The 14,318-nt window shown below is 44.7% G+C and overlaps 2 protein-coding genes across 3 annotated transcripts in view; both read left to right on the forward strand.

The window, feature by feature from the left end:
• LOC144605460 (uncharacterized) overlaps window positions 1-14,318 on the forward strand; it is a 73,464-nt gene that overhangs the window by 1,279 nt on the left and 57,867 nt on the right. The window lies entirely within an intron of this gene.
• The window catches only part of LOC144605459 (striatin-interacting protein 1-like), a 37,121-nt gene that overhangs the window by 488 nt on the left and 22,315 nt on the right, over window positions 1-14,318 (forward strand). The window contains exons 1-6 of one of the 2 annotated variants that reach the window (XM_078420743.1): window positions 5,787-6,496; window positions 8,149-8,218; window positions 9,615-9,689; window positions 10,911-11,045; window positions 11,660-11,780; window positions 13,943-14,011. In XM_078420743.1, the coding sequence (XP_078276869.1) occupies window positions 5,792-6,496; window positions 8,149-8,218; window positions 9,615-9,689; window positions 10,911-11,045; window positions 11,660-11,780; window positions 13,943-14,011 (1,175 nt within the window). In that variant the 5' untranslated portion in view covers window positions 5,787-5,791. Of the gene's footprint in view, window positions 1-5,786; window positions 6,497-8,148; window positions 8,219-9,614; window positions 9,690-10,910; window positions 11,046-11,659; window positions 11,781-13,942; window positions 14,012-14,318 lie in introns of those variants that run through there. The other variant, XM_078420744.1, reaches the window with a different exon arrangement.

Raw genomic sequence — 14,318 nt, forward strand, 5'->3', positions numbered from 1 at the left:
GACCCCGTGTGGGCTCTTTGGCTTTTTATCCTAAATAGACTGGGCGGAATTATTGCCGCCAGTCTGCAGCAGACGTTGCTGGCATTTGCTGTCTTTACAGATCCTTTGCATTGCAGCTGGACGTGGAACATACAATGTAGTGTTGAATGGAAGTGTGATTTTTAAATATATATATATATATATATTACCAGTCAAGCTGGTGAGTTGAGAATAGATTCTCATTACAGTCGCCTATCCATGTTCTCCAGACATGCTGGCTGACCTGCTGATTTACTCCAGCACTTTGTGTCTTTTCTCATTGCATTGTTGTTTCATACGTTGCCTTGGCCAAAGGAGGAAAGGAGTTGTCCACATGCAACGTCCATTGGGTTGTGGAGAAACATGCTCCTAAAACTCCTTGTGTAGGAAGGAACTGCAGATGATGGTTTACACCGAAGATAAACACAAAGCGCTGGAGTAACTCAGTGGGTCAGGCAGCATCTCTGGATAAAAGGAATAGGTGACATTTTGTGTCGAGACCTTTCATCAGATCAAAACTAAAACCCCTTTTCCTCCTCCTGTCATGTGCTGTTTTTCCCATTTCCTTGCTTTATTTGTGCTTTCTTTCCCAATTTGCTCTGAGATAGAAACAAAAAAGATGAGGTTACTGGAGACTCAAGAAACTACAGATGCTGCAATCAGACTGAAGAAGGATCTCGACCCAAAACGTCACCCATTTTTTTCTCTCCTGAGATGCTGCCTGACCCGCTGAGTTACTCCAGCTTTTTGTGATACCTTCAGCTGCAGAATATGTTCTATTTCTGGGGTGTTATTTGTAAAATACTGCCAGTGTTTCACTGTCCTGGCTTACCCTGGCAAAGCAAATCCTCTCCAGGTTAGGAAAGCACAAATGTTCCTGGATTGGCAACGTTTCAGGTCCCAACCCAAAACATCACCTATCCATGTTCTACAGAGGTGCTGCCTGACCCGCTCAGTTTACTGTAGACTGTAGACTTTAGAAATACAGCGTGGGAACAGACCCGTCAGCCAACCAAGTCCGCAGCGACCTTACTTCTATCCTGCACTCTAGGGACAATTTCCAATTTACAGAAGCCGATTAATCGACAAATCTGTACGTCCTTGGAGTCTGGAAGGAAACTAGAGGACCTGGAGAAAATCCATGCAGTCACAGGGAGAGCGTACAAACTCCATACAGACAGCACCCATAGTCAGGATCAAACCTGGGCCTCTGGTGCTGTAGCAAATCTACCACTACGTCACTATGACTCCATTACTCCAGCACTTTGTGCCTTTTTCTGTAAACTAGCATCTGCTGTTCCTTGTGTCCATAGATGCTCTTGTTGGAGTAATCAGGTTAGTTACCATCCATCAGCCTAGCTTCAATTATCGGCACATTGATTGGAGTGTTGTGGGTAGTGTGGTTAAGAAGGCTTTTGGCATGCTGACCTTCATTAGTTAGAGTAGTGAGTGTAGAAGTTGGGACGTTACATTACAGTTGTACAAGACAGTGAGGTCGCACTTGGAGTATCATTGTTCGGTTTTGGTCACCCTGCTATAGGAAAGATGCTATTAAACTGGAGACTGTGCAGAAAAGAATTACAAAGATGTTACCAGGACACGAGGTCAGGGCTATTGGGAGAGATTGGGCAGGTCAGGACTTTATTGCTTGGAGTGTAGGAGGATGAGGGGTGATCTTATAGAGGTGTATAAAATAATGAGGGGAATAGACAAAATGAATTCCCAGAGTAGGGAAATCAAGAACCAGAGGACTTAGGTTTAAGATAAGATGAGATAAGATTAAGATTTAACAGGAATCTGAGGGGCAACTTTTTCATGGAGGGTGATGGGTTTATGGAACAAGCTGCCAACGGATGTTGCTGACGGAGATACAAAAGCAACATTTAAAAGGTATTTGGACAGACACATGGATCGAAAAGGTTTAGATGGATATGGGCCAAATGTGGACAAATAGGACTAGCTTAGATGTGGCATCTTGGTTGCCACGGGCAGTTTGGGCCAAATGAGGTTTCTGTGTTGTATGACCCCATAACTCTATAATGTCAATGCAATCACTTCTCAGCCTCCCACCCTCCAAAGAAAAAAGTCCTTGCCTAACCCACATCTCTCTATAACTCAAGTGTGCAAGCCCGGGTAGTGTCCTGGTGTGTTTCTTTTCCACCCTTTCCAACTTGATAAAAATCTAGTGTCATCTAAACTAGTGATTTTTAAAAATACTAAATTAGTTCTAAAAGTATTAATTTGGCTCACAATCCAGGATTGTAGGCTTTGTTATGGCACAGTGATGCAACTGATGGAGCTGCTGCCTCACAGTGCCAGTGACCTGTGTTCGATCCTGACCTTGGATGCTGTCTGTGTGGAGTTTGCACGTTCTCCCTGTGACTGTGTGGGTTTCCTCCGGGTGCTCCGGATTCCTGCCACATTCCAAAGAAGTGCGGGTTTGTAGGTTAATTGGCCTCTGTAAATTGCCCCTAGTGTGTAAGGAGTGGGTGAGAAAGTGAGATAACATAGAACTAGTGTGAACGGGTAATCGATGTTCAGCATGGTCTTGGGTGGGCCGAAAGTCCCGTTTCTATGCTATATCCTTCAATCAATTAAATTTAAAAAATAAAGTCAATTCAGCAAAATGGAAGAAAACAAGTGATACATTGCCTCCTTGCAAATTTATTTATTTCCGCAGCCTTGCCGCCCCAGGGCCTTGTTTAATATTTGTGCAAAGAACTGTTGGAGTGTGGGAATTTTAATTCGGAATTCCGACATTGAAAAGCTTTTTCAGCAAAAGGAGTCATTTATATTGGTTCACAAATGTCCTTTAGAGAAGGAAGCATTTGTCAGTGGAAAGAAAGGAATGGATACAAGGCAGCAACTCAGCGAGCTTTCCGATTAGATCATGACTGATCTAGTGCCAAGTCAATTTCACCGACTTGACCTCATAATCCTTAATTATCCTTCTCCAGAGAAAATAAAAAGATTACTTTCGTATTTAAAATTCTTATTTTTACATGCATTGCATTTTCTAAAAAAATAATGTTTTCCACACCTGCCATCCTTTTTCAGAATAATCATTTCCATCTTCTGGTGAATGCCAGGGTTTTGATTATTTTCTCAGAGAATTGCACAGCATAACAACAGGCCCTTTGGCCCACCATGTATATGGCAGCCTTATTAAACCACAAATGCCGACCACATTGGAACAAAAATGCTTCCTCCTCTAAAGAGCAGCCCTGACCTCCCATCTACCTCATTAGAGATCCTCGGACTATCTTTAATTGGACTTTACTGGACTTAAACATTATTCTCTTTATCCTGTATCTCTGTACACCGTAGACAGCTCAATTGTAATCATGTGTAGTCTTTTTGCTGAATGGATAGCATGCAACAAAAATGATTTTCATTGTACATCGGTATACGTGATAATAATAATAATAAATTAAAATAAATTCACAAGTTCGCAGGTTACAGTAGAATTAGGCCATTTGGCCCATCGAGTCTATCAATCATGGTTGATCTCTGCCACCTAATCCCATTTTCCTGCCTTCTCTTCATAACCCTTGACACCCATTCTAATCAAGAATTAAACACTTGCCTGCATTAGAACCATACCTTTCAATACGGTGACTGTTGTGTCTGTCGAAATGTCTCTCAAACATAGTAATTACATCTGATTCCACCACCACCTCTGGCAGTTTATTCTCTGTGTAAAAGAAAACTTTTACTACCCCTATCAAATGTTAAAAAGAAACAGAATGCTGAATGCAACAGGGAGATGAATCGGCTTCAATCTTTACTTTTATCTCCTCCATGGAAATGTAAAAAGTAGAGTCCCTTTATTGTCCTTGATTGAGTGGCAGTAATTTACTTTTGATTTCATGCACCTTGGAGTATGTTTAAGGATATGCTCATACTATCATGCATATCTCATTGTAAATATTTTGAGACTAGTTACGCATTTGTATTATTTTGTAAAATGTTACGGTTTTTCAGGGAAGCTGTTCTTTATTTCAGGCTCAAATCTGAGGTTTAATATGCACACTTTGAAAAGATACAAAGTGCTGTAGTAACTCAGTGGTTCAGGCAGTATTTCTGTGGAACATGCATAGGTGATGTTTCAGGTCAGGAACCAACAATCAGTCTGAAGAAAGGTCCTGACCTGAAACATCAGCTATCCATATTCTTCAGAGATACTGCTTGACCCATTGAGTTACTTCAGCACTTTGTATCTTGTGGTGTAAACCAGTATCTGCAGTTCCTTGTTTCTACATTTTGACAGTTAAACACTCTTGATGTACCAGCAGCTGGCTTGGTAATGGGAATCAAGGCCAGGTTTAATAGCAGTTTTTAAGTAGAATCCAAAATACAAATTCAGGTGTTGGAAATTTTAAATAGCAACAGAAATGTCTGGAGATATTCAAAAGCGCAGGAGGATGAGGGGTGATCTTACAAAGGTGTATAAAATCATGAGAGGAATAGATCGAGTAGATGCACAGAGTCTCTTGTCCAGAGTAGGGGAATCAAGGGCCAGAGGACATTGGTTTAAGGTGAATAGACAATAGACAATAGGTGCAGGAGTAGGCCATTCAGCCCTTCGAGCCAGCACCACCATTCAATATGATCATGGCTGATCATTCTCAATCAGTACCCCGTTCCTGCCTTCTCCCCATACCCCCTGACTCCGCTATCCTTAAGAGTTCTATCTAGCTCTCTCTTGAATGCATTCAGAGAACTGGCCTCCACGGCCTTCTGAGGGGAAAAGATTTAACAGAAATCTACACAAAGGATGGTGGGTGTATGGAACAAGCTGCCAGAGGATGTAGTTGAAGCAGGGACTATACCAATATTTAAGAATATTTACATGGACAGGACAGGTTTGGAGGGATATGGGTCAGGTGGGACCAGTGTAGCTGGGACATGTTGGCCAGTGTGGGCACATTGGCCAAAGGGCCTGTTTCCATGCTGTAGACATACAGAATTAAATCCTTCTGGTCGATTATTTAGCATCAGGTTAATCTCGCTGATTTTTACACATATTTCATCACAGCTCAGCAGCAAGTTCTATTGCTAAGGGAGTGCAGTCTCCAGGGCTAGTGTTTTGGCGTGAACATGGAAAGGCCCTTCTGGCGGCCATGTTGGGAAGGTCAGGCCCGGTGTTTGGGGCAGCCTTGTTGGGAAGGTCATACCAATCTTCTGGGCGGTCACATTTGGAAGGTCATTCCAGTGTTCAGTGCGGTCTGGTTCTGGTTGATTACTGCGCAAACACCTCATAAGTGGTTATCTCACGCAGGTCGGAGTGAGTAGAGTAGTGATTAAATTTCATGGTGGGAAGGTCGGGCCGGCCCGGCCGGCGTCAATGGGAGCCATATTAGGAAGGTCTCGGCCGCGGGGCCTTCCATCCTCTTGCGGGGGCTGTGGGTGTCGGTTGCCTCGGTAGGGGTCGAGCTGCCTGTCCGTGGGTGCGGGGGGAAGAGAGGGGAAGTTTTGTTGCCTCCATCACAGTGAGGGGGTGTTTGGAGTCACTGTGATGGATGTTTGTGTTGGGGTCGGGTGTCCTGTGTTTTTTTTCTTTTTGCTGTGTTTTGTGACTGCTGAAATTTCGTTCGGTGTTGTGCCGAATGACAATAAAGTGTTGTTATGTCTGTTCAAGCGGCCATGCTGGGGAGGTCACGCTAGTGTTGTGGGTGCGGTCGGTAGGGACGCCATGTCGTGAAGGGCGGTTGCCCGGGTACTGTGATGAAGTCGCCTGACGTCGAGATCTCGCGAGAGGCGGGCGGTGGCGATGGAGACGAGCGGCGGGCCGCAACCGCAGCCTGGCGGGCCGGGGCCTGGAGCAGGACCGGGGCCTGGAGTAGGACTGGAGTCGGGGGCAGGAGCAGGACCGGGACCAGGAGCAGGACCGGGATCAGGCTTGGGGTCGGGATCAGGCTTGGAGCCGGGAACGGGGCCTGGAACGGGACCGGGAGCAGGACCGTGGGCGGGAGCAGGACAAGGACCGGGATCAGGCTTGGGACCGGGATCAGGCTTGGAGCCGGGACCGGGACCGGGAGCAGGACCGTGGGCGGGAGCAGGAGCAGGACCGGGGGCAGGGCAAGGACCGGGATCAGGCTTGGAGCCGGGATCAGGCTTGGAGCCGGGACCGGGACCGGGAGCAGGACCGGGGCCAGGGCAAGGACCGGGATCAGGCTTGGAGCCGGGATCAGGCTTGGAGCCGGGAGCAGGACCGGGACCAGGACAGGGATCAGGCTTGGGGTCGGGATCAGGCTTGGAGCCGGGAGCAGCATCGGGACCGTGGGCGGGAGCAGGAGCAGGAGCAGGACCGGGAGCAGCAGCGGGGCCAGGCCCAGGGCCAGGAGCCGCGGTGGGAGCAGGAACGATGCCCGTGGCCGCAGTCGCGCCCCCATCCCCGGCCAACAACAGCTGCGGCAAACCCCGGGCCCTGCCCAAAGGCCGCGAGTTCTTCCGCAACCAGAGGAAGGATTCGGAGGTGAGAGGCGGCAGCAGTCCCGGGACACAGGGCAGGAGAGAGGGCCAAGGGAAGGCTTGGCGGAGTAGAAAGGAGGCCAGGGGCCTAGGAGAAGGGTACGAGGCAGGAGAGAAGGCAGAGGGGAGGCCCGGGGTACGGGGCAACAGGGGAAGGGGCACTGTTGGGATCACAGGTTATGGGAGTGGGGCAGGGGTAGAGGTAGAGGGCAGAGGTGATGGGCAGGAGAGGGGTACAGGGCATGGGAGGCCAGGGGTGCAGGGCATGAGAGTAGGCACAGGGGAGGGGGTGGTGGTGGGCACAAGGCAGGGGCACAGAGCGAAGGGGTGGATACAATAGGGTAGTGGGCATAGGCGAGGGGTATGGGGAAGAAGGGAAAGAGGAACAGGAGAGGGGGCAGCAGGTGTGGAGAGGAACGGGGTATAGGGTAGTGAAGCAGGGGAGCAGCATGGGGGAGGGAAGGCAGGAGATAGGATCATGAGAAAGGCGTGGGGCAAGAGTGTGGGATACTGATTGTGTAATTTGCTTAAGAATTAATCAGGAAATGAAGCAATCCATGCATAGATACCACAAAACCCAGTGATATTCATGCTTGGGTTGATAAGTGGCATTAACAGCGCACAACTGCAAGGCAATTCATACTTTCAACAAGAAAGCCCCGTCATCTACAGTTGATATTCCGTGATCTCACCTGCCACTATCAGTGTGGAAATCACTGTTACTTGGAAGCTGAGCCTGATCAGCCTCTTTGACCATAACAGCCTCTTTGTGGCAGTTATCCAGGATTGAATGATTCACTGCCTGACACCACACGATGCTTCTACCATCTACAAGGTGCTATATAGGAGCAGATTGAAATACTCTTCTCTTGGATGGATGAGATCAGCTCCAGGAACACTCAGCAACATCCAGGACAAAGTATCACGCGTGCCTGGCCTTTGGTTCGCCACTCTAAGCATTCATTGTCTGCACCGCTAACACACAGTGGCTGCAATATTCACTATCTCCAGTGTGTTTGATGATATTGACTGCGTTTTTTGAGGCTGCACTTACTGTAGATCGAGACCGTGCCTTAGCTTCCAGATCTCTTCCATGGCGCCCATCATCTTGATTTGCAAATATAATCGCATGTCAATCTTTCAGTTTTACTTGGGCTCTGTAACCAACCCTTGGTCCAGTTCCGAAACGTCATCTATTCACATTCTCCAGAGATACTGCCTCACCCACTGAGTTCCTCCAGCACCTCGGGTCTTTTTTTCCCTCACAATATTATTGTTAGATTATCTTCGCTAAAAGCACTGAAGATACTCAAGAAGAGATGTTTGATCTGCAACCTATTTCACACACAGGCTGGGCCTGATACACCCCTACATTTGGTGTGGTGTGCCTTGCATTTGGTGTGGTGTGCGAACTTAGAAGTCGCTTTTTATTCCAAAGCTTTGACACAAAGTTGGGGAGCCTCAGCGGGTCAAACAGCATCTCTGGAGAAAAGGAACAGGTGACGTTTTGGGTGGAGACCCTTCTTCAGACATAAATTATGGACAGTTTCAATAATGTCAGTTCTGCTGTTTCATTTGCACATTGTAAAATGTCTGTGTATAGCCTTTCTGATATTTCATTGTTTAGTTTTGCTTTTCTCTCTTCCTCCCCCCCAGGGTTTCTCCGACTCACCTGACCTGGAGTTTGAATATTCCGACAGTGACAAGTGGGCAGCCGAGCTTTCCGGTAAGAACATAATGTTATAAAATAAATCTATGCAAAGAAAATTTGCTCAGATCCAAAAATAGTAAAGTGGCTGTTAGCAGAAGTGGAATGGTGATGGATACATAAATGCGACATTGCGTGAGGCACCCAGCTCGACCCCGTGTGGGCTCTTTGGCTTTTTATCCTAAATAGACTGGGCGGAATTATTGCCGCCAGTCTGCAGCAGAAGTTGCTGGCATTTGCTGTCTTCACAGATCCTTTGCATTGCAGCTGGACGTGGAACATGCAATGTAGTGTTGAATGGAAGTGTGATTTTTAAATATATATATATATATATATATTACCAGTCAAGCTGGTGAGTTGAGAATAGATTTTCATTACAGTCGCCTATCCGTGTTCTCCAGTGATGCTGCTTGACTTGCTGATTTACTCCAGCACTTTGTGTCTTTTCTCATTGCATTGTTGTTTCATTCGTTGTCTTGGCCAAAGAAGGTGTGAAGGAAAGGAGTTGTCCATATGCAACTTCCATTGGGTTGTGGAGAAACATGCTCCTAAAGCTCCTTGTGTAGGAACTGCAGATGATGGTTTACACCGAAGATAGACACAAAGTGCTGGAGTAACTCAGTGGGTCAGTCAGCATCACTGGAGAAAAGGAATAGGTGACGTTGCGGGTTGAGACCCTTCATCAGATCAAAACTAAAACTCCTTTTCCTCCCCCCTGTCATGTGCTGTTTTTCCATTTCCTTGCTTTACTTGTGCTTTCCCAATTTGCTTTGAGAGTGGATAAAGATAAGATAGAAACAAAGAATATGAGGTTACTGGAGACTCAAGAAACTACAGATGCTGCAATCTTGAATATAAAACAAACTGTTGGAGGAACTCAGCGGGTCATGCAGCATCTGTGGAGTGAAATGGATAGATGATGTTTTGGGCCTGGACCCTTCGTTCGACCGTTATGTTAATGTTTTTATAGAAGGAACTAACTTGATATGAGCAGCTTGTATTAAGAGGAAACATTTCTAAGATCTAAGAATGAGAGTGTGTGACGAAGAAAAGGAGATGAATAAGTGACTTGGGTATGAAAGGTAGACAGCAAAATTAAAGAAAATAATGGGAGCAAATATCTTCGTTTCTCCAGAGGTGGGTTTGGAAGAATATTGAGGAGAAATATGGTGAAAACATTGAAGTGGATTTGATTCTCGAGGTGCGTTAATGTCAGAGAAGCAAAGAAGGGTAGACAGGGAAACAATCCATCTCTTTGTGCGTGTGTGCGCGCGCGCGCGTGTGTGTGCGCGTCCCTTCCCACTGCTCTGTCAGCAGCCATTTTAATGTATTTTGTATGATTGCCATTGATTACATCAATGGTCCAAGATATATTCATTAACACTCCAAAACATTTCTGATACTATTTGACTAGAATTGTACAGCTACACAGAAGGTCCTGAGCTTCACCTGAACAGAAAATGCTTTGAAGATGAATTCAAGACTCATGGTATTGACAAGCATTTTGCCTTTTTGTTGCTTTGTTTACACTGTCGAAGATAATTTTAAATTACATCTCATATAACTGAGACCAAAAATGTTATGTAATAGCAATCCTGATGATGTTTAATGATTTTTTTATTCCAATAGTGGTGTTATTTCTTAAACTACCATTCAGGAATATGAGATACAAGGAACTGCAGATGCTAGTTTATACAAATATATTTTGTACTCCATTTCACATTTCAATATTCCCATTGATGATCATGCTGGCTTTGTTAATTTGATATTCATTTCTTACAATACTGACATTTTCTTTTTTCCAGTCCATAATTCTTTCCATTAATCCTTTCTTCATCACTGCCCTCCACTGTCAAATATGCCCAATTTCTTGCACTAACTATTTGCTGTACACACAGATCTGCTCTAACGTGTGTTTCCATAAACACTATTTGGATATAACACAAGTGATGACTTAGGGAACACTATTTGCATTATTAGGTATAACACAATTTCAATTGGGAACTAGAGAACCACTTAGAGGTTACTTAGAGAATTGACCAGCAGAAATAAAAGCTGTCAAAATAACAGTCAAGGGGAATAGATTTACTTCCCAACAGATCAGACACTAGTATCTAAGAACATAGTCTGTCACTTTCACTGTGGGAGACCATATAAATTTTCAAGCAGTTGCTCCAATAGACACTTATACAATGATATTAAACAACGCAATACCCTACCGTTGGAATTTGTAACTTACAGTAACAAAAAGAATCTTATTGCTATTGAAAAGACCTTTATTTTGAAAATCCAGGTGGGGAAAAAGCCTTTGCTTTTGTCAGTCTTAACTGCGTAGGCCCAAACTTCCTTCCCTAATGCACATGATTGTCTATACAACATGATTTCCTATAACACCAAGTTTCTTGCAAATGTAACAGTGGCGATATGGCAGAATTACCTGTATTTAATTCTCAGAACAAAATCAAATAACTTTGTTTCTTCAGTGTCAGTATATTGTCTGGAGCATTTTCATGGTGCCGAAGTTTAGTTTGGTTTATTGTAATGTGTACCGAGGTACAGTAAAAAAGCTTTTTGTTGCGTGATGCGTTAACCAGTCAGTGGGAAGACTACATGATTTGTAAACCAGCATGTACAGTTCTGTTTCTACTACTTGCTTGTTATCATTGTTTATTGTGATTGATGAAATGCATGCTAATGATTTCCTGCACAGTGAAGGACAAGAAATGGACAGAAGTGGACACCTCGGAACACCAGGCCCACGCCATGCGATTGCTAGATGGCCTGGAAGTAACTGCCAGGGAGAAGAGACTGAAAGTGGCTCGTGCCATCCTGTACATGGCACAAGGTAACATCTTCCACTGATCTGGCGGTAAACCAGAGTGAATAAGGTGAATGGATGGTTGTTTTACAGTTAAACCCGCTGATGATACAATGGTGAGATGGAAGTAACGAAGATGGAGAATATATAGGGTAAACTCAGTGGCAAATGAGGTGTAATTTGGGGAAATATGAGGCTGTTCAGAAGAATAGAAATTGTGTCAATGGAGAGAGAATAGAAATTGTGTAAATAGAGATTACACAACAACTACCCCCACCTCCAAAAATTACCCTCCAAAATATTGCCAAGTGAAGTGCTTGTAACATTATCAATGTTAAATTGCTATATAAATATACAATACAATATATCTTTATTGTCATTGTACAGGGGTACAACGAGATTGGGAATGCCCCTCCCACACGATGCAATAAATTTATTAGCTAATCAGTATTAATTTAAACAACCCAATGAAACAAATTAGAAACAGTTTTAAAACAGAATAAAGTGCAAGTAGATCTGCCGGTTCACTGTGCGATGTGACCATCCGGCTCAGCAGGTTCATGGCAGCTATGGTCTGCACATTTATTGTGGAAGAACAAAGGTAAAGTGGGCTGGATGTGACCCTGTATGTTTGTGTGCAGGTGCCTTTGGTGAATGTAACTCGGAGGGAGAGGTGCAGCAGTGGATGAGGTACAACGTGTTCCTACTGCTGGAGGTCGGCACCTTCACTGCACTGGTGGAGCTCCTCAGCATGGAGATCGAGTGAGTGCCAAACATACACATGCACAAAATGTGTGTTACACAGAGCATTATAGCGCAATGAAATAATTGGCAGATCGCTCTCTTAATAGTTGCTTGAGTTTTAAGCAGCTTTTTGATTTTCTTTTTTATCGGTTTAGGATGAGCCATGAGGAGAAATTTGGGGTAATATTTGTCGATTAGTCAGCTCTATCCAGTTACTAGCATAGACCTGATTGATTAAATGGCCTCCTCTGTGCTGGGAGATTGGATGCTCTTTAAAATTGACCAGGGGAAACATAATCTTGTGCCATTGACAGGTGGAAAATCATAATATTAACATAATATGTTAAGCTCTTGCAGCGTCAAAACGTTGGAAGAAATTTGACCTGCTTGTGTATAAATTCATGAGAGAAATAGACCGGGTAGGCGCACAGAGTCTCTTGCCCAGAGTAGGTGAATCGAGGACCAGTGGACAAGTTTAAGGTGAAGGGGAAAAGATTTAATAGGAATCTGGGGTAACCTTTTCATGCAAAGGGTGGTGGGTGTATGGAACAAGCTGCCAGAGGAGATAATTGAGTCGGACTAACCCAACATTTAAGAAACAGATAGATTCGTGGATAGAACAGGTTTGGAGGGATATGGACAAAACGCAGGTAGGTGGGACTAGTGTAGCTGGGGACATGCTGGCCGTTGTGGGCAAGTTGGGCTAAAGGGCCTGTTTCCACACTGTATCACTCTATGACTCTATGTTCTTAATGAGTGCATGGTTAGCAGAATGATCTCACTGGGCACCCAATGCGTGCCCTGGCTGAGAGAAACGTGTTGCACTTTAAGTGCTGCAGGTGTGAAGCTGACATTCTGTCCCATCACTGCAGGAGGGTGGAAGGTCAGTCAGCTCCTTTGCTGGGGTGATCGGGGAGTAGGAGTTTGAGTGATCGCAAAATACTGCCCAAGTTGCTGCTTTACAGCGAATGCAGCGCCGGAGACTCAGGTTCGATCCTGACTACGGGTGCTGTACTGTAAGGAGTTTGTACGTTCTCCCCGTGACCTGCGTGGGTTTTCTCCGAGATCTTCGGTTTCCTCCCACACTCCAAAGACGTACAGGTATGTAGGTTAATTGACTGGGTAAATGTAAAAATTGGCCCTAGTGTGTGTAGGATAGTGTTAATGTGCGGGGATCGCTGGGCGGCGCGGACTTGGTGGGCCGAAAAGGCCTGTTTCCGCGCTGTATCTGAAATATGAAAAATAAATAAAAATAAATAAGAAGCCCTCTCCTAGCCCACAACATCCAATCAAAACAAAAAATTCCTTCAATGTTGTATGGTTGGTCTTCATTGTTTCTGTAAGGACTATTGGTTACTCTGTTCAACATCTGAAATAATGGTTCAGTATTTATACAGCCAAATTGTGTGGCAAATGGCATTGTGTTGCACAGATCAAGGTTATAGGGAACAGAGCCAAACACAAAGTGCTGGAGGAACTCAGCAGGCCAGGCAGCATCTGTTGGGGGAATGGGCAGACTTTAGGGTCGGGACTCTTCAACCCAACCCGAAGCATTGCCTGTCCATTCCCTCTGCATATGTTGCCTGACCCACTGAGTTCCCCCAGCTCAAGATTACAACACCTGCAGTTTCTTGTGTCTCCATTATAGAGAACTTAATTCGTTACAATGTGGAAGGTTTAAAAATTGAGAGAAATTATTGCTCCCAGAATCAACACCTATAATAACGATTTCACCCTGATTATTATAGTCTGAAGAAGGGTCTCGACCTGAAACGTCACCCACTCCTTCTATCCAGAGATGCTGCCTTTCCCGATGAGTTACTCAAGCATTTTGTGTCTTTCTTCGGTGTAAACCAGCATCTGCAGTTCCATCCTACACATAGTTGAGGTGTGCTTGATTTTAAAGCTACAAGGCAAATGTATTATCTTTGAAACATCCTGTTGTGGTTCACTATATATCGGTGATTGAATCCAAGGTCGTCCGGTGTGTATTGGTTTTGTCTTTTGTTTAGGCCATCTATGCACCTGCATTTCAACAGTGCTTTGTAGTTCCACTGCTCACCCCCAGTGCTTCTAACAGCTGTGAACATTTCATAATTGTGATGAACATTTGATGTTTTGAGAGATTTGTGTGCAGGTGATGGTGTTCACAATATTAACCTTGTGGTTTTATCTTTCAGCAACAGTGCTGCATGTAGTAATGCTGTGAGGAAGCCAGCAATCTCTCTTGCTGACAGTACAGATCTCAGGTAGGGCAATATAAAATAGAATGTTTATTGCATTCATTTGGCAAGATTGCCTCTTTTTCCATATTATCCCAAAGACCACTTTTGTGTGCAGAATTTCTTTGTATCAGTCCTAAATCCGAGCATTGCTGACTGACGTCTCTCCCTCCGACTGTCATGATTTAACTTGAATAAATTTTCTGAAGTTCACCTTTTGATTTCGTTCATCGTATTTTATCACTGTGCTGAACTTTCCCTTTGATCATTTTGCCGGGCGAAAAAACTGAGCTCCTCTGTCCTTCCAGTCCACTGCTCTTGCACTAGGAGCTGA

This window comes from Rhinoraja longicauda, chromosome 24, assembly GCF_053455715.1.
Source record: "Rhinoraja longicauda isolate Sanriku21f chromosome 24, sRhiLon1.1, whole genome shotgun sequence".
Lineage (NCBI taxonomy): Eukaryota > Metazoa > Chordata > Chondrichthyes > Rajiformes > Arhynchobatidae > Rhinoraja > Rhinoraja longicauda.